At 42.6% G+C, this 19,232-nt stretch overlaps 3 protein-coding genes across 4 annotated transcripts; 1 reads left to right on the top strand and 2 right to left on the bottom strand.

Annotated features, from left to right (window-relative positions):
* Positions 1-1,830: 1,830 nt before the first annotated feature.
* kcnk6 (potassium channel, subfamily K, member 6) lies at positions 1,831-11,170 on the top strand. Its single transcript, XM_076036583.1, has 3 exons — positions 1,831-2,377; positions 6,336-6,728; positions 9,937-11,170. Exons 1-3 carry the CDS (start codon positions 2,062-2,064, stop codon positions 10,188-10,190), a joined length of 963 nt encoding a protein of 320 aa, XP_075892698.1. The 5' UTR covers positions 1,831-2,061; the 3' UTR covers positions 10,191-11,170.
* A 1,185-nt stretch (positions 11,171-12,355) lies between these two features.
* On the bottom strand, positions 12,356-15,244 carry sertad3 (SERTA domain containing 3). 2 transcript variants are annotated; one of them, XM_076036576.1, is made up of 2 exons: positions 14,897-15,244; positions 12,356-14,071 (listed from the first exon to the last, which is right to left on the bottom strand). In XM_076036576.1, the coding sequence occupies exon 2, from the start codon at positions 14,062-14,064 to the stop codon at positions 13,030-13,032; it is 1,035 nt and encodes a 344-aa protein (XP_075892691.1). In that variant the 5' UTR covers positions 14,065-14,071; positions 14,897-15,244; the 3' UTR covers positions 12,356-13,029. The 2 variants fall into 2 exon arrangements, with proteins under 2 accessions (XP_075892691.1, XP_075892693.1); XM_076036578.1 differs by lacking the exon at positions 14,897-15,244 and adding an exon at positions 14,344-14,367.
* Positions 15,245-15,388: 144 nt separating this feature from the next.
* blvrb (biliverdin reductase B) lies at positions 15,389-18,622 on the bottom strand. The gene is made up of 5 exons (XM_076036579.1): positions 18,443-18,622; positions 17,295-17,456; positions 16,959-17,048; positions 16,369-16,500; positions 15,389-16,220 (listed from the first exon to the last, which is right to left on the bottom strand). The coding sequence occupies exons 1-5, from the start codon at positions 18,525-18,527 to the stop codon at positions 16,066-16,068; spliced, it is 624 nt and encodes a 207-aa protein (XP_075892694.1). The 5' UTR covers positions 18,528-18,622; the 3' UTR covers positions 15,389-16,065.
* Positions 18,623-19,232: the final 610 nt, after the last annotated feature.

Here is a 19,232-nt window from a genome sequence, read left to right as displayed (position 1 = left end):
GGACACATGGTCAAACAAACTGAATTTGCACATAAAAAGTGACATCAAATAAAAGGAATGAGCCAAAGAAAATGGTTTGCTGTACGCAAGCAGTAAAGGAGAACGCTTCTGAAGATGTTCACTCTGGCAGCTGTGGAGCTTTGGCTGTGTCTTTATTCGCTGACTTAAACATCTTGTTCGCGTGCAGATTAAAGGCCCAACAAAGAGCTGCAATTGGAAGAATACACACACGTTGTGGCCGAGGCCTGGATCACAAGATCGAACTTGTGGCTCGAGGGCAGACAACAGTCATCACCCTGCGACCGTCAGTCCACAGAGGCAAACAAACAGACAAAGCCGGGCTCATATTTATCCACCGTATTGTGTAACTTGTGAAGCTGAAGCTCTACTGCGGCAGGTGTAGTCATTCTGCCTGCTGCATTTCCAACATCATGATGTAGAATTGCAAAAAGGAAACTCAAATTCAGCTTTAGTCGTGAGAAACGCAATGCGATGCTTCCTGTTCACATAAATAAAGTCCACTACGCCCGACGTGCTTGTTTTAACAATAATAAAACCAGTTTCCTGTTGTTTTTTTTTCCCTCATTCCTCATTACTGAACTTTGGTTTAATAGCTGTCCCATGTTTTACTGAAAAACAAAAGGAAACTCGTCTGGATTAACCAGGCAGCTCTGTCGTCCAGGGGGATTTAAGTTCACTGTATTTGCTGAGTCACAGCCGCTGCCCGAACTTCTAGTGCACCTCCACAACGAGCCTTTGTACCACGGAGGGGAAAGGGCCTGCAGCGGGCTGCGATGACCTCAGTGCTCACACCACATGAATGGGACAACTTTCTCTGACAAAAACAAGTCTCCAAGGATTTCTGCAGAATAAAAACAACAAGGAGCTCAAGTTCTACACTGTGATGTTAGAGGACGGTGTCAGCATTTGTTTTGTTTTTTAATTTTTTTAATTGTCTCATTTACTCATGTCTAACAAATGAAATGCAACGTTTACATTCACAGTTTACAGCGTTTAAGTGAGCGCTGAAACTAAAATTAGAATGTCATTATCTAAGCACACTGTCATGCTGTCTAATTCCCTGTCTGCTGCTAATAAACTAATAGCCTCTGGCTGTTGTGTTGAATTTAGTAACACGAGACGGACTCAGTTTTCTTACCTAACTGTGTTAGGAATAAGTCGATAAGGGTGTCCCCAAAAATCTGGGGGAAAAGAAAATCCATCCCCAGCATAGACACTAGCACCACAAATAACTCCAGCAGCTCTCCAAACTTGTGGATTTTTTAAAAATTTTTAATGTATTTGAGATATTTGTTGCATACAAAAGATATAAATGTTTAATTTGCAGACATATATGACACTATGCAAAATCTTTGCCTCCTCACTTACTCTAGGAGCATTTTGCGTAGTTGCACCACTTTTTTTTTTTTTTTTTTTTAATCTTGTCATGAAAGAGATTAAAGTCATCGCTGTCATCTTAAACAGGTCTGCAACTTCTTGACTCTATCCCATGAAAAATGATATTTGTTAACATAAGTAAATAAGGTGTGAACACAGGCCTGAATAGGCTGAAACACAAATAATCTATTTCTGGGATCTGATATTTGAATTGGGGAAAGTAGTGCGTAGTGCGTAGTGGTGCCTATAGCTCCAGTCAAAGACATTTTGAGTTGCATTTAAGGCAGGGATCAAGACTTTGGGAGATTCCTGCATTTGCGTGACCAAATAAAGACAAACTATTTATTTACTCTGACCCGTGCGTCACTGGGCAGCTCCTGCAGGATCCAGGATCTAGTGGCGGGACTTGGTCTCTGAACACACCCTCCTGTGGGAGGAGGAGACGTTAACAAAGACGGGTTCCACCTCAGTTGGGACGGCCCCCTCACTAAAAACTGAAGAAGAAGAAAAAAAAGTTCCCACACTACGGCAGCAGCAGCAGCAGCAGCAGCAGCCAGCCGGAGAGAGAAACGAGAAGAGCGCGCAGGGGAGAGGGACGCAGAGAGTCCGCAGCTCTACTGTTGCCAATCCTGCGGTGAACTAGATCCACAGCAACACCCAGCCATGCGTTCTGCGGGCAGGTCGTGGCTGCTGCTGACGGGCTGCGTTCTCTTCTATGTCATCTACCTGCTGTTCGGGGCGCTGGTGTTCTCCAGCATCGAGCGGCCGGTGGAGGAGAAGCTGACGCGCGACCTGGAAGCCCTGAAGCAGGAGCTGCTCAACCAGAGCTGCGTCAGCGCCGCGTCCCTCGACCTGCTGCTGGCCAACGTGCTCAAGGCCAACAAGTACGGCGTGTCGGTCTTCAGGAACGAGTCCTCTCCCTCCAACTGGGACCTGGTGTCGTCCATGTTCTTCGCCAACACGCTGGTCACCACCATAGGTGAGTTTAAAAAGCGGCGCGAACGGAGGGCTCGAGGCACCTGTGGCGTCAGCTCGCACTTAAAATGAAAATGCTAGTGGGTTTTTAAAGGACGGGTAACAACTATTAGTGCTCTTAAAGTTGCTTGAGTCCGTCCGAACACAAATTGTCCGATATAGTCACTCGTTTTCGAACTTTTTCTGGAACAAATGTTGCCACGTGCTACAGAAGTCTTCCTGCCTCTTCAAAAGTCAAAAAGCCGCGTAAAGCCTATAGCAGAGCCAGAAATGTTTTCATTTTCCGTGGGTGGCCACAGGGTGAGAGCATGGTTCACATAGAAGTGACGACAAGTAGATACCTGAAATGTCTGTCACTGTTTGTATTATTATTCCACGTTACTCTAGTTGTTTGTATCTATCAAATGTTGTGAAACAGTCGGTGTATGAATTAGAGAACAGGAAATCTTCACCACCGTTGATAATAATATTCAACCTATATCCGCTTGTTCTTACTGTCCTAGGGTCAGGGTTAGGGTTTCATTAAATTTCTCCTTTAAATCTCTTGTTTTCCAAATAACAATCCAGGCCAATCATCAAGTCAGACATACTTGGGTTTTTAAAGGTACTGTCCAATCAAAAAAGATATGACTTGAGATGCAGTAGCGTGGAATTGCAGGGCCTTTTGTCAAACTATACCCCCTTCATTGGGGTGGCCACGGCCGCCACTGGTCACCACCTACCTCCGCCACTGCATGCAGCTGCTTTGCATGATTGAACTGCAACAAAATGCGCCAGGTGGTGTCCCAGATGTGTCACTTTCAGGGAAATCTACACCTCTGTGCATACACTTGGAAGTTTCTAATTGTCTTGTGACCGCGGTATTCTGATGTGTACACCTACAGACAGGTGCTTTTTACTGAAGCAAAGAAAGAGGAAGTTGCTAATGTGCACATCCTCATTCGGACATCCAGTGTGTTTGTGACAATAGTAGTGTCGCCTACTGTATGTAGAACGTCAGCAGCTTACGCTGCTTGTTGAAAGTCAGATGTTCAGCCTGGTCACGGATGTGCTTGGCATTTCAGTATGACGTCTACGAGTCAGCAGCAAATCTACTTTACAGCGTCACGCCTATGTGGAAATGTCTTACTTGAAAGGCAGAACGTTCGGGGAAAATTGCCTTTTCCTTTCTAAGTACCTGTGAATGAACTCCACAAGAATGAGAAAAGTCCACCCTTTGCTTCACACACAATTCTAGAAATCATCTTTATGATGTCATAAACGGTGCTTATACCTCTCCTGGTTTTGTGACAACACACCCGGCCAGGTCTTTGTTCCAGTCAACGAGACTCCCTTGTCTTTATCTTCTTCCAAACATGTGAAAGGCACAACAAAGCAGGAAACTAGCTGGCCCGCTTGCAGGAGACTGTAGATAGAGGGCTAAATGTCCTTTCTTTTTGGATAATTAATTATGCAAGCTGCACCATTGGAGTGTTGGTATCGTAATGAAGTAGAGTTTCTGCAGACATTTTCCTCATGCATGTGCTGCTCACATGTCGTCATAATTAAATCATGCATTGTGTTGCGGCGGCTAATGGTTATTTATATTTAGAGTGTCTCTTGTTCACCACATCATGTGTTCTGAGTATATGTTGTAGGCCTCTGGTTGCCCCTAAATGTTGCGATGATGAGTTGGAATGTTTAAATTTTTAAATTGTCTTAACTGAAATAGCTTTATAGTTTTAATGGGCAGACTGGAAATGAATGACGTAGGGAGCCTAGTGTTCCGCTGCAGTTTGTGTTTATATAGTGGAGAAATTGACACCTTACTGGATTTTATCTCAATTTATTGAAACTCATTTGATGGTTCCCGTTGCAATTTTTCGTCATAATTATAATTTGTACATACATAATACATCCGCTCATATTTTATAATCTTGAGACCTGACAGGCAGTAACACCTCGTCATATCAAATTACACATTGGGTGGGAACCACCGAATGCCACTGGCATCAGCAGCTTGAGCCTTGTGCTAAGGTGATATTTTTATTGACTGTGGCGAGAACTGTATCAGATAGTATGGTTGAAGAAAAATTACTAATTATTCATGTCCTTATTCTGAAGAAACATCAAAGTTGATGAAAGTAGTTGAATTGTGAAAAAGCAAGGATGTGGCGTTTTGGAAATTTGCTTTGTATAAACATTTTTCAAGGCGTGAATGTGCATTTGAACCGCTTGTATAATTGTCCACAGGGTCTGCTGTCATGTGGAAAGAAAAAAGTCATGGTCTAAGCAGAAAAAAAGTGACCCGGCAAGGAGGAAAACTCTTTTGCCCCGTTCATTTCCTTCACAATGCAGCACGTGTTTCCTGAGATGTTTCCTCTGCAGAAGTGTCCCCTTTCAAAACTTAACCTTAGGTTTTTTCAGAGGTGTTTTAACTTGAGGGTTTCAAATCTACAAAGAACATTTTCAGCAAGATTTTGGCTTTCTCATTTCATGGTGCTTTCAAGTTTGGCTGTTTCTAATAATAGATGGTTACTGCCAACATTCTATTAATTAAAAAAAAAGAAAAGTTTATTAACGCATAGATGAAGCTGCAGGTGGTTTTAACAATCAGTGAGCTGAAAGTCAATGAATGTATTTTTAAACTTACCAGAGGCTTTTAAGAATTGGAAGTTAAATCATAACTTAATCTGTATTTTTGGAATTTGTCTAATTACAGGAAGGAGAAAACCTAGATAATAGGTGTTTAACTTAATGTGCAGAGATTCCGATCAAAAGTGTTGTGTTGGTGAATTATACATTGAATTCCTAGATATAATAAAACATTTAAAAAAAAATGTTGTCTATCTGCTGCCTCTCAGTTTTGCAATGTAGAAGTTGATTTTCTTTGCTCCTAAAGCATTTATCAATCTTTACAGCAAACCACCAGAAATATGATGCAATTATATGGCTGCATGCTAAATAATTAGGTTTTCTCGTATAAAAAAAAAAATTGTGTGTGCAGATGAAGGACAGAAGTTCCTTCTGCGGAACAGAGACTCATTGTCCGGCCTTGGTCAGCTGACTCCAGCCAGAACTGTGTGGATCACTGATAATGTATAGTTGTCTAGCGTTGCATGGTGTTGTATTGCAGGGGACGTGCCTCACACGTCGTGGCTCTGCTTGGGTGGGTGATGTTTCCTCATCAGCAGACATTCACTGAGGTGGTTTTGCTCCGAGCAGCTGTTGGTTTCTTTTCCTGCTCAACGTGAACCCTCAGTGTACTCACAGCAGAGGCTCTGTGAAGGTATGTTGTGTGCATGTGTCACTTCCAAACCCCCACGCTGGTCTAGTGGTACTCACACTGGTGTTTTTTTCCTTCATCAGTGACCTGAACGTGATGTGGATGAAAATTAATTTTTCTCTATTGCTATTGGTGCTCTTGGTTTTTGCCTCTGGTGTTGCTCTTGTTTAACGGATCGCTGGTGTTAGATGTCAGAATCCATGCAGACCCATTTTGAAAAGGTCTCCTATGAAAACGGTTAAGCCAAACAAAGCTACACCCGGACAATTCACAGTTCTTTGAGAAGAAAGAGGCGGGGCCTTGAGTTAGGGTGTTGAGTTGGGACAAAAGACAGGAAGTTATAGAATTCTGGTGAGCCGTGGCTGCTGCAGTGTTGCTGCCTTCAACAATGCTGCAAATCATTGCCCTGGTTAAGGCAAGAACTTCAGTCTCACATTGCTGGGAGTCAGAGCAGGTGAAACCTGCTATTCCCATGTATCTCCTGGCAAAGAAAGTCTGCATTTGGTCTTTTATTAAATACGAACCAAATCGTATATAAAGAAAATGACACAATTGCATAAAACCTTTGGTGCTGGTTTGCAGATAAAGTATGTACACAACCACAGAATTTCCCTTTTGTCATTTTAAAGTCTAAATTCTTCTCCTGGTCATCCCCATTATTCTCAACGCTCACCGTGCTCTTCTTGTCACCCTCCAGGTTATGGCCACACCACTCCTCTCTCCGACACTGGCAAGGCCTTCTCCATCTTCTACGCGCTGATCGGAGTGCCCTTCACCATGCTGGTGCTCACCGTGTGTGTGCAGAAGCTCATGTACCCTCTGGTCTTGGCCCCGGTCGGCGTCCTGCACCGAGCTGGCTTGGAGCAGCGGCCCGCCACCATCGTGCACTTCGTACTGCTGCTGCTCGGGGTCGTCCTGGGCTTCTTCGTGGCTCCGGCCGCTGTGTTCAGCGCCATGGAGGTGTCCTGGTCATTTTTGGATGGGATCTACTTTAGCTTCATCTCCCTGTGCACCATCGGCCTTGGGGACTTTGTACCCGGGATGCGGCCCGGACAGAAATACAGACCGGTGTATCAGATCGCTGTCATGGGTGAGTGCAGTTTTTATTGTTGCATTCTCTGTTTGACCCACCGTTGCTCCTTTCCATTCTTTTTGTTTGTTTGATTTTAGCACTTTCAAAGCCCTAGGTTGAAAAAAAAAGAAAAGAAAAAAAAGAGTGCGAGCATGAATCACATCCAGCAAGAACAAGCCTTTCTGTTCCCATTCCGGCTCATTTGATAAGCATCTTTGTTGCATCGACTGGGTGTGACTCCCATGACTCCCATTTGGCTTCACAAGCTGACATGCTAAAGCCTTCCTTGATGTACTTACGCATCCCATCCGTGACGCACTATTAACTGTTTTTGAGGTGTGAGACGAGGAAGCAAATTGACTCCAGTCCCTTGCAAGCCCCCCACCCCACCCCACCCCACCCCCTCCACCCCCCGGGAAGTTACACATTTTTATGAATAAATCTCCACAAAAATACTCAACTTCTCCATTGCACGATCTGTGTGTGTGTGTGTGTGTTTGTTGAGTAAACAATGAAACTTCAGTCTGACAAATAATTCAACTGGTTTTGCAAATACTCATTATTTAACCATTAACCATTTTCAACACATTATATGTTGGTGCAGTTATTGCTGCTATTTTGAGGTTTTTAGTTTTTAACAACGATCCTCTTTGTTGGAAAACTGGCAAGATTTCTGAAAAGTTTCTAAGAGAAAATTGTAGAGCCAATTTAATTTTTTGTCAGATGTACAGACAAAAAATAGAGGAAATCTAGTAAAGGCTCATCTATTTTACAGTTGTGCTGCAATGAGGAAAACACTACCTATTAGACACCTGAGTCTCCACACCTGCGACCTTTGAGCTGTAAAATATGAAACTGCCTCACTTTAAAAACTTGCACTGACACAAAAAACAGGGGACTGTCATTGAACTCGCTGCTCTTGTGGCCTGGATTGATGCTCAAGACTCGCTGAGTCTGGAATGGGTTTGTCCTGTTGGCTCACACTGAGCTGCTACATGCCTGCACACCCTAACTCAGAGCAGACTCATTAGCGTCTGTGAGCCAGACATGACTGGTCGATCCATCTCGCTGCACTCTTCCTGCTTTTCTTCTGCACTGCACAATGGTTTCTGTACACTCATACCTCTTAAGCAAAAACAAGCCCAGTTGGGCAGTTTGAGAGGAAGATGTCATCGGTGCTTCCTGCTCTGAAGGCAGCGGCTGATATCTCCGGCCGTCTTTCCTTCCTCTGATGTGATGACATGACACCTCTTGCCTTTTCTCTACACATGGTGATGACGGAACTGCTAAACTGCTCTTTAAATCCCCCGTTTGCCGCCCAGATTTTAATCAACATTTGCAAGTACTCCTCTACACTTCTCCTCAAAGCTTTGGCATTAGGATTGAACTCACAAATAAACAGGTCTGATTTGTAGGTCATGGAGAGAGTCCAGTGTCACTGTGACTCTAATAGTAATGGAACTGTGTGAAACCACCCCCACCAAAAAAAAAACCAAGCACTCACATGTTAACTACGTTAACTATATACTTTCACTCTTCTGTCATCTTTGCCCTCTTAAATTGATTTTTTTTTTCTTTGAATTTTTTTTGCAACCAATAAACCAAAGAATCTTTTAATTTCACCTAGCACCAGCAGCAGTGGCCCAGAAGTTACTTCTGTATTGGCTCATCTAAAAATTTGCAAATGATGCAACGTTTGATAATGGCTGTGTGACTGTGACATTTAGTTTGTGGTTGCGAAAACCCAGACCATAACTGTGAGCCGCTGTTTCCACCCTTGCCTCTGTTGCATCATGTCTAGTCAGATTAACCCAGTCGCTGAAGGTTCTGCGGGGGATTAGTAACCGACTGTAGGATGCAGCCTGTACGAACAAACAAATGAGAAAATGTGAAGTGTTTCTACCGCTGAGAAAGTAAAGATCTAAAAAAAAAAAAAAAAAAATCCCAGAAATGTTTAACCAGCCACAGCACACTGTTGACCATGCAAAGGTCAAAACGACTGCTGAGGTTTATGACTTAAGTCTCAAAGTACCAACTGAAGTCCACCTATCTGTGCTCGTCTTTAATTTAGTTGCACTCAATTGAGGCTTTTTGACTTACAAACGACAACCCATAGTTGGTGACACTCCTCCAACAGAACTGCGTTTGGTCTCTCGGTTGCACTGCGCTTGTCGCTGTAGAAACTTTTGAAGCCACAGATCTGAAGGCTCTGTAATCCAGCGCTGTTTTTCTTCAACAATTGGCCTACTTCTATAGAGAACGACCCGAGCCGACCTCAGGCGCTTATGTAGGCCATAAAAACATGTGACGACATAAAGCCGCGTCTCTTACTGTAAAGGAGAAAACACAGCAATCAGGGACAAGATTGCCTGGCGCACAGCGTCCAATCAGCTGTCAGTAGCACAACATGTGGAAACCTAGAGATCAAATTGAGATCATATCTCTAATGGATTACAGTAGTATGTGTACTGTGTGCACATGTAGACATGACAATACGGAGGGTGTTCAGCTCTCTAAGGTTTAAGTGTGTATTTATGGCTCATGCACACATTTATAATTCTGAGGAGGAGCAATCTGGCTTGAAGCGTCACCCGTGGCTGTATGAATCATTTAACTGGAGCTTCCTGCTCTATGGACCTCTCACGCTTCTCCTTGCTTGGGATCCAGCACCCACTAATGGACGTGTTGGTCTACTTTAGAATTTCTCTCTTGGTGTGCTTCACTATCTGTGGTTTCAAGTTTGTTGTATATGAAGACTTTAAAAAAAAAAATTTTTTAAAAACACAGAAAGACACCTTGTTTGTTTGAATCTAATTCACATGGTTGCATTTAAACTTAGAACTAAACTTAGAACTGTTGTCATGTAAATGTTCTATATAATTAAAGGTGCTATGGTATATGTTTGGAAACAAATTATTGACTTTAATGAAATTAGGCTGGTTAATTTAATGTTTAATTTCCGACACAAGTTGTTTGAGCAAATTAGTTTCTGTTTGATGACGAGCAGAAGGTTCTTCAACCTTCTGTTAAATGAATTGAAAGTGGAGCTTTGTGGTATCTCTGTTTGTTTGAGGAATGAGGAAGGGTTTGGTCAGTTTGGTGGGAGGGGTAAATAAAAAACAGGTCAATACTTCACAATCAAAAGGTGCATCGCTGCCACAGTGAGCACAACACAACAACGCACCCACCTGTGACCCTGACGTGTCCCGTCTCTCCCCCCCGACAGCCTACCTGTTCCTGGGCCTGATGATGATGTACCTGCTGCTGCGCACTTTCCACAAGATGGCCGACCTGCACGGCCTCACCACCTTCCTGCAGCTGCCGCGCTGCGAGGACTCCGACCCGGAAGACGACAGGGAGCCCATAGTGGAGAACGGGCCTGCCGAGGCCACCCCCCAACCCCAGCGGTCGCACAAGTCGCTGGGCAAGCCGCTGGAGGCCGGCTCGCAGCCGTCCTACAACAGCATCACGTCAAGCTGAGCTGTGAGGCGGCGAGCGGAACTCTACCTCTGACGAGCCTCGTCCTGACGCATTTTGACACCTTTTGTGCCTTTTTTTCCCTGCAAAGAGCTCCAGTGACGACTGAAAGGTTGTTTCTCCCTCCTCAGGAGTGACAGTGTTATTTGTTCATGTGCAGGCTCCACTGTGTTTGTGGCACGGGTTCCCACTGAGTGGTTGGTTTCTATGTGGAATGTCTTTAAATATTTGCGTGCTTGTTTTGTACCACAGAGCTGCATTGCTGGTTCCAGCTAAAAGTTCACCTAGCGAAGACCACACCCTGGATCCAAACACGGCACACAGCTGCTGCTGTTGTTGTCATGCTGCAGTCATGTTTTGCATCTTTCATTTGCTTTTTTTGGGTGCGCTCTTTCTTAACAGTAATGACTGGAAAGTCCATTAAAATGTATTTCCAAAATTGACACCTGAAGTCCTAAGGTTGCCTCAAGTTGGAGGTGTTTCTTGAGGCTGGTTCTGCTGAATCACTGCTAACTGAGAGTATGCTTCAGGTTTGCAAACATCCCCTCCCCTGTCTTGATCTGGCTCCCTGTGCCTGGATAAGCCTTGAAGAGGACAGAAATGGGTCCATCAGGAGGTTCTCCTTTCATGGTGCTTCCCTCTTGTGGCCACTTGTAACAAGTGCAGTGTTGTTAAAGCGTCCAAAAGAGGGACTGAGGAAATGGAAGGAAAAAACATTGTGAAAACATATTGTTTCAGAGGACTAATTGTGGTTGTACCTATCTTGACACTGATTTGCAGTATTTGGATGTTAACATGCATATTGAAAATGCACTTTAATGTTGTCTTTTTTTATCATCCAAGATGCTGTCAATATGTTCTGATACCGTTAAGTTCTGTTGTGTGAACTAAATTCCAGTGCGTTTTGGTGTTTGATGTCGTGTGATCTCATGTATGGTTTGTACACTCTCAATTGAAATCCCTTAATTAAACAAAATATTTGATATGAGCTTTGTGTTCATGTCATTATCTTCTGTTTACCTTTAAATTGTTCTGCATCTGAAATACTTTCTAGTATTTGAGCTTAACATTCAAAAATACATATATTGTAAATAGAAATAAATAAGGCACAATAATGTTTTAATGTTTTATTCAAAATGGCAGAATAGGTGAACTGACATTTCAACTGTAAATTCATATTTCCTAACAGTTATATTTGTAGACAAAATAAAATATCTATAATGACTGCATACTAATATAGAAAAGTCAAATGTGGTATGAGATAAATAACTCATCTTACAAAAAAAAAACTATAAATATTTTGAGACGGTGACACAGCTTTTCAGTACGGACAGATGCATAGACCGCCACAAAAACCTCATCTTCAAGCAACGTGCACTTGGACAGTAATGTAGATGAACACATAGCTGGCAGAGTGAAGGTTGTAGCACCCGGTCCAGATCACTTTTTTTTCCCTAAACAATATGCAAATTAACAGAACTTCTAACAGGTCAAACATGCATATTACAAAGAAAAGTGCAATAATTCACATAGAAACCAGCAGAACACATGAGCCCTTTTAAGACATGTCGCAACAGACCTGCGGACAGTTTAGAACAACTGTACGCCGAGGTCAGAGAAAACACCATCTGGACTTCATTCAGTCAGCGTGGCACAATGAGGCTGAAGGCACCAGGGGCACTCGCGTCAAAATCTCATCTGCATAACAAAAGTTGTTACACGGTGCTTGTGGCACTGCAGTCTGCACAATGGAACGAGGGGGCCATGACAATGTGTTGTGTAAATGTACAGTTCGGTATGGAATGAAAACCCATCTGTTAAAAAGTCGGACTGAGGCGGACCTCTCATGCCGGCGGCCTGGAAGGTCACAGCATTACCTACAGTCAAGTAATCTCTCATCATCAACAGTTACAGTAAGTTACAGCAACTTCTCCATCAAGCATTTTTTCACTATTTGTGCTTCTAATACTGGAAACATGATCTCACTCCGCCTACTTGTTACACGAAAAAGAAAAACAACAACCAAGAGTGACGAGCCAGGAGGGTTCACACACAATGGTCCATTTCTTATAGGTTGTTTAGCATTGGCCAATTGTACTGTAAATGCTCAAACTTTTGTCAGGATTTCTGAGCGTGACATATTGTCACTGTTTTTTTATTATTAAAAAAAATACAAATAAAAAAATACTCAATTAAAGGTCTTCACAGAAGATCAGATAAAAATTAGTGTTGCAACCTTTCCCCTCAATATCAGTCGAATCACATTATGTCAGAGCTAATTAAATTTCACCCTTGTATCAGCCAAGACCAGTACACGAACACATAATTTCTCCCCCTCACTCATTTCTAGATTTGTTCAATATGAACACAGGATTGCTTAAAATGTGATGCTTGGCTCTAAAAACAAATGCTGCTCTTTAAAATCTCTCACTGAGTTTTCCCCGTTCACTGAATTCATTTGAATGTTCCGCAAGACGGAACATCCTCAATTCCATCACTCAAAATAGCTGCTTCGACTCACTGCTTAGTCATCTGGGGGCGGGGAGAGAGTTTTACTTCCTCAAACAGGTCCGCAGTGACTGGACCTTTTTTGTCTTTCTGCTAGAAAACCATTCAAAAAACCTCAAACTACAGCTACAAGCACCAGCTCTCCCTTAGAACTTCATCTGTCGCAGACACGAAACAATTTCAACTGTTGCAAGAGCATTCTTAGTAATTTTTTTTCCAAAGACCGTAAGACACTTTAGTGAACGATACATCAAAGACATAAGTCAGTATTACAACGGATTTGACGGAAGAGGGCAGTTTCTTCAGAATCTCTTTCATTCAATTCGATGGCAGCTCAAGACTCCACCAGGATCTCCATCAGATGCTCAGACTCGAGCCCATCCCTCATGTGAATGGGGAAAGTCGGGGGAGACAGAGAGAGCGAAGAAGAGGGCGAGGAAGTCAAGGGGCTGAATGAGGAGAGTGAAGGCAGGCACTTCAGATTCTGGTTGAGCGAGAAGGAGAACGGGTGCGAGGCAGACGGCGGACAGGAGGACAATGGTGGAAGGTATCGCAGGAGGTCATCTGCAGCGGGGTATCCGCCTTCACTGCCGACCAGCCCCAGCACCGCCATCTCCGTCTCCAGCAGGGACGTGTCGACGTCCTGGAAAAGCTCCTGCACGGTGAAATCGCTGTGGTAGCTGGATCTCATCAGCTCTGCGCAGCTCTCCCGCAGTCTGTACTCCACCTGCTGCTCCGCTCCTCCACCATAACCCCGCACGTCCTGCTTGGCTCCCTCACAAGGCCCCAGCAGGTTCTCCACAGACCTGAGAGGGCTCCGTGCAGTCGCCTGCTGGCTCCCATCCATGTTGGAGTCCAGTGTGGCGAGAATGGAGGAGATGGCAGATGAGAGACAGAGGTCAGAGTCCATTGACATCGACCCCCAGTCCTCACTTGTGTCCATTTCAGAGAGAAAGGCGTTCGACGCGCTGCAGTGGGGGCTCGCGGTCGAATGCGGGTTATCTGAAGAAACCGGCGGGCAGCCGGAGGGCGCCGAGTCGCTAATAGCGAACATCAGCGAAGAGTGAAATCCTGCTCCCTGGGTGGCATTTTCATGATCTGCAGATGAGGAGGCACAAGGTGACTGGGACAGCAGCACCGCGGTGTCAACAGCGGGTGCGTGTGAGGGCTGCAGGCTGACCTGCCGCAGCGTGTTGGCTATTAGGACGGATCGTCGGAGGCTGGGCTCCGGGAGCTCCTGACTCCGCTGGTACTTGTTGAGCGAGACCGAGAAAACAAACTGCCGCTGGCTCTCCCACAGGGGGCTACTCCTGTCAGAGACCTCGTCGTCTTCCGAGGGGAGCTTGCGTTTCTGGCCACAAGTGATCATCTTGGGACTGCAGATACAGAAATAGAATTTGAAATGGATAACAGCAACAACAAAAAGCAAAAAACAACAACAAAGCAATAGAATATTAGTGTCGGTATGGGTGATTAGGTGAGGGGACAGAATATGTATCCCCCATAGCTAAAGGATGCATCTAATAACCGCAGCCTCTGTGTTTTCATGGTGTTGTTTATTACTAATGCCATTAGATCACCTATACGGTCAACAGGCTTTGAAAGGGCTGGTGAGAAATTAGCTCGTTAAAATAACTTATTCGACAACGGTCGCGGATGTAGAATTCCATTTCGACGGTACAGCCTTAATAACGCTAATTTTTTTTTAATTTTTTTTTTTTTGGGGGGGGGGGGGGTAATAATATGGACCGGAACGAAAGAGGGAAAGACACAAACCTGGTTTGATAGCACTTTAAACTCGTGGCAATCTTCTGGACAACTTTTTGGTTTCGCTTCAAGTGGTAACATTTTTATTTACCCTTATTTTGTTTAGTGTACTCAAGTGAAGATAATCACTTGCTTAACATATATACTTTAACACGTGACTTGTAAGCCATTTGTGTGTTTTTGATTCTTTATTGGGAGGAAACCCGCTTTAAACAAGTTTCCCTCTGTTAGCGTGGGTGGGGGTTGCAACGTTAGCTAGTTTCGCAGTTTTAGAGGGAAAGAGAAAACTTTCGAAATCGGTTGCTTTGCCGCGTGTGTATTAACTTGAAACGTGTCGAAATAGTTCGTTCAATTGGGTGCGGAAGAGAAAAAACAAAGATATATGAACGTTACACATGGCGTAAGTTTTGAAAATAAGCAAAAGCCGACCAGACCTGTTGAATCACTTCCCGTCTCTCCTCGACGTCGCCGCTCCTGTTTGTGTCGCAATCCAACTTTACCTTCGACCAACAAAGATGAATTCGCCGTCGAGTGCTTTGTTCTACGCATTAAAAAAAAATGTTGTGAGTGTTAGGGGAAAAAAATACTTTATCAAACTCGTAAAGATTAAAAACACCGAGGACGAGCAACTTTCTTATGCGAACAACCGGCTCGGTACTACTTCTCCCGCGCGTGATTTGAGTTTTTACGCAAAAACGTTTGTGGTTGGGGGTTGGCTGAGTCGAAATGCATTATGGGTAATGACGTTTTTAACCCTATCAACCTACGTAAGATCGACCTTAAAAAGAAAAATGTTCTCTCTTCACAGCGTTGCTGTTTTGTTCTCATATTCCTTAAAAACATTCGAAAAGGTAAGAAAACTATGAACTAAAATATTTCCAAAATCAACCACTATAGTGATTTAATATATTGGACAAGACATGAAACAAATGCCGGTATTTTATTTCAGAAATAAACATGAGCCTTAAAGTTAGCCAGTTCAATGAAGCTAGTCAGTTCATTAATTGCAGTTTTGAAAATAATTCCGGTCCCCTGTGTTTACACACAACGCTTCAGTCAGTGTAATTAGCTACTATTCGCAATTGGCTTCATTTTGTATGTGTTTTATTGGTTGATTTCCAAAAACATGGTAACAATTGTCATTCATATCTTTATGCTCATCACTTGTGAAAGATGGGTTTCGATAAAGAGCTCATATGATGTTTTACTTTTTTGTTCATTTTTAACAAGGATAATTTGCACAATTACAAACTGGAATAGTCTTACTTTAAAAAAAAACACACACAAGAAAACATCATCTCATGAAGAAACCTGTAAACTTGTAAGATCTGGCACTCTCAAAGTATTGTAGTTTCAACTGCTAATAAAATCCACTTTATATTAAAATATAGGATACAATTGCTTGTAATTATTAGAGTAAACAAAGCCACTTAGTATTCTTACTGGATTCTTGTAGTGAAGGCAATTATTCTACATACCATGAACATCCTTCCATTTATTAACTTCAGTAAAAATACAATATTTTTCCCTATGAAACAAGTAGCTGTGTTGATATATAAATGCCTTCACAGTTTCCAGGACTTCAGCAGTACACTGCTCAGCCCTATTTGTACTCTCCCCACACTCCCACTGATTTGCCATCCCACTCTGAGGTCGACAGACACTTGACAAAGAAATGTCCCAGGTCGTGCTTAGAAATGGCTCTTCCTCTCAGCATGTTCTCTGTTGCCATGTAAGTGTCTGTCAGAGGAAGATCCCCTAGAGGGAGCAAAAAGCAGAAAAACAAATCAGACATGAAAAAATATACTCATGCTTTATTGAGTTGTACTTAGGTAATCATACATTGATAATGTAAAATTGAAATTATGTCAAAATAGCAATCCTTTTTTTTATATTTCTTACAAACCTCCAATGTGAGGCGGCATGACAGCTACATAGTCCAGCTCTGATGTTTTCAGCACATTGTACATCCTGTCATGGTCCTCCGTCAGCGGCAACATACGGGGAGGGATTTTAGCTCGATCCCACAGCAAGAAGGCTGCAGGGGATACACATAATGCACAGGGATAGAGCACAGTGGAGAGATATTTACCTAAGCAGTTACATAAATTCATGCAACAAAAAAGTAAAAAACAGTACTTACACAAAAAAAAAATCGACGGACAAAAATTATTGTTTACTCTGCAATATGCAGATCTGATTGTTTTAGTTAACATTTTACAATTTTCATCAACTGTCATTTGAAATCATCTTGTCTAGTCATATTGTAGTTATTGTAGCATTGAAGCAAAATAGGTATTTTGTGGTTGACACCACATGAAACAAACTGCTGCCACAAATTTTTCAATGTAGTTCTCATTCATTTTACTTTCAGTTTTAGCTGCCTTTTTTTTTTTTTTTTTTTTAAAGTAAGTAAAAGAAAATACAAAAAATACTATACTACAAAACAGTGTCATATAATTTTCTTCAACATGTATTTGTGACTGTCAGATTTACCTGACAAGCAGCCGACCACTTTGCGGATGCCACGAGCCTTCATGACCTGTACGATGTTCTTGGTTCCTTCAGACATCATTGTAGTTGCATCTGATGAGCACAGACAAAATCACAGAATCACAACAAGGTAGAGGTGTAAATTCCAAACTAAATCGTTTTTTAGGATTGGTATTAGCAGATGTCTTACATTTTAAATATATAATTGTGGAAACACTAGGAAAGCTTAGTTCGCTTTCGCTAATAGTTAAATACATTTCATGTACAGTATATGTTTCCTTCATAACTGTTATTATTGCATTGTTTGCTTTATGTGTACTTTAAACTCTCGATCCTTACTGAGATCGTTCCTGGTTCCAAGGACAATGATGACAGCATCCTGGCCTTCCAAGGCCTTCTTCACGTCGTCTTTTTTCTGAACATCACCTACCACCACATTGGCTGCTTTGTGGTCAGCGGGCAGCCTGGCAGGGTCCCGGACCAACACAGTCACATTGTATCCTGAGGAAACATGGAATGAAATAGATCATGAGATAACCCTTCCAACACGTTATTTCAACCATAATCCTCAAGATTAAATCAGGAGAAAAGCAAATGAATTATGTACGTAATAATGCAGCAACACATACATTCAAGCAACATGGAGTTCATATTATCTTGACCAATAACTTCAAAAGAGGAAGTGGAAGGAGAAGTGGGGAATGTTGGTGACATCCTGACAATTCACTTTGTTTGCTGCAATCATTTTGTGGCTGTCAGCTGCACCTGGTTGGTTAAAGGCCTGTGGCATGAACCTTATTTAAAATAAAAAAATAAAAAAATAAAAAAATAAAAACTTTTTTGTGGTGGTTGTCACCAGTGATCCCACCCTTCCTGTGGAAGGGAGATAGAGAATATCTCCCACTATCACACCTCCATGCCAAGGTCCAGCCTGCAATGACTCAGCAAAGTAACTACTCACATGACCATTTTATGACTCAGCACTTACTGACACTTGGTGAAAGGACACCATTTCAAATCGTATGGTGTGTTTTTTTTTGTTTGTTTTTTTTTTTTTTAGCAAACTGTCTAAAGATAACGTTTTAAAGATTTTAATACAGAAATTATGCAAGGTTCATCTATGTTCAAGGTTATACACCTGCATACATTATCCACAACCAAAAATTTTGAGTGGTGAATTTGGGGGGGGGGGGGAAATTCCAATATTGACAGTGATTAACAGTGCAAATACCTTGATATACATGAAATAATATTTTTAATGGACAGTGCAGTTTGCAAATTGCATAAATGCACATTAAAACTGACATTTTTGCTGCAGACAGGTGACACATTTTAATGAATACATAATAAACACATTGTTCTAAAACAAAGCGCTACTTTACAGCAGTCTGAACAAAAGCGCGTCCCTGACGCGATGCCGTTATGTTAACCTGATATTGAAACTTCAACCTGCACGTTGATCGATGTATGCGGTTTGATTTCCTCACCTGCAGCTACCGCTTGAGCGAGGGTCGCCTGTCCGGTCATTCCCGTCGCCCCAAATATCGCGACGTTTTTGATGGAGTCCGACATTGTGCCTGGTATGTAACAAGTCCCCCGAACGACAGTGGCGAGGTTATATGGTTTAAATGTGAACGACACGGGGTGATTTTATCGCTTCAAGTCCACATTTGAAGCGCGGGACAGGAACGCCCCCTGCACCCTTAGGTAATGGGTTCACTTCCGCATTTGAGACCCCGCCCTCGCAGAGGTCCACCAATCAAAAGAGTCGTGCTGCACATGTGTTTATTGTTCAGTACGTTGCCCTTTGTAATTTTGCGTCCTAGGTTGTTGTATGTGCCCTTTCTTCGTGGAGGTATTTGACAGCTTTGCGAAAGTGACGGATATTATTTTAAACTGCTACATCTAGTTTATTTGGTATACTTGGGTAGCGTCCGAGCAGTATAAAATTAAGAAAATACTAATAAGCACAAAATAACCTTCGCTTCCTGACAAAACTGATGCCTTGTTGGAGCTTCCACATTTGGATGAAAGCTGTTGTGTAACAAACACCTGACTGTTGTCATTTACCTGGGAGAGGTATCAGTAAAGAACCAATGCACTTTATGACATCACAAAGAGCTGATTCATTGCTGAATGTTTTAACAAATTTTATGGAGGTGGAGCAAGCAAAAAAAAAAAAGTTAGGGGGGCACTTTTCCATGTCTGGGGACCACTGGTCGCACATATTGTTACTACGGAAAACTAGCAATTCTTTTGGAGGATTCTTGAATAAAT

The sequence above is a fragment of the Nelusetta ayraudi genome, unplaced genomic scaffold (genome assembly GCF_046127955.1).
Source record: "Nelusetta ayraudi isolate G7.1 ecotype Tasmania unplaced genomic scaffold, CSIRO-AGI_Nayr_v1 ptg000048l, whole genome shotgun sequence".
In the NCBI taxonomy this organism is placed as follows: domain Eukaryota; kingdom Metazoa; phylum Chordata; class Actinopteri; order Tetraodontiformes; family Monacanthidae; genus Nelusetta; species Nelusetta ayraudi.
The sequence above is the reverse complement of the archived record's forward strand: the minus strand, read 5'-3'. Positions and strand labels throughout refer to the sequence as shown.

What these genes read in the sequence shown, in the direction of transcription:
- sertad3 (XM_076036576.1), bottom strand. Translation starts at nt 14,064, where the DNA reads ATGATCACTTGTGGCCAGAAACGCAAGCTCCCCTCGGAAGACGACGAG.
- blvrb (XM_076036579.1), bottom strand. Translation starts at nt 18,527, where the DNA reads ATGTCGGACTCCATCAAAAACGTCGCGATATTTGGGGCGACGGGAATG. An exon ending in CGCTCAAGCGGTAGCTGCAG is followed by an intron (nt 17,457 to 18,442) that starts GTGAGGAAATCA and finishes ATGTTTCCTCAG; the next exon opens with GATACAATGTGACTGTGTTG. An exon ending in CATGCCGCCTCACATTGGAG is followed by an intron (nt 16,221 to 16,368) that starts GTTTGTAAGAAA and finishes TGCTCCCTCTAG; the next exon opens with GGGATCTTCCTCTGACAGAC.
- kcnk6 (XM_076036583.1), top strand. Translation starts at nt 2,062, where the DNA reads ATGCGTTCTGCGGGCAGGTCGTGGCTGCTGCTGACGGGCTGCGTTCTC. An exon ending in CACGCTGGTCACCACCATAG is followed by an intron (nt 2,378 to 6,335) that starts GTGAGTTTAAAA and finishes GTCACCCTCCAG; the next exon opens with GTTATGGCCACACCACTCCT. An exon ending in GTATCAGATCGCTGTCATGG is followed by an intron (nt 6,729 to 9,936) that starts GTGAGTGCAGTT and finishes CCCCCCCGACAG; the next exon opens with CCTACCTGTTCCTGGGCCTG.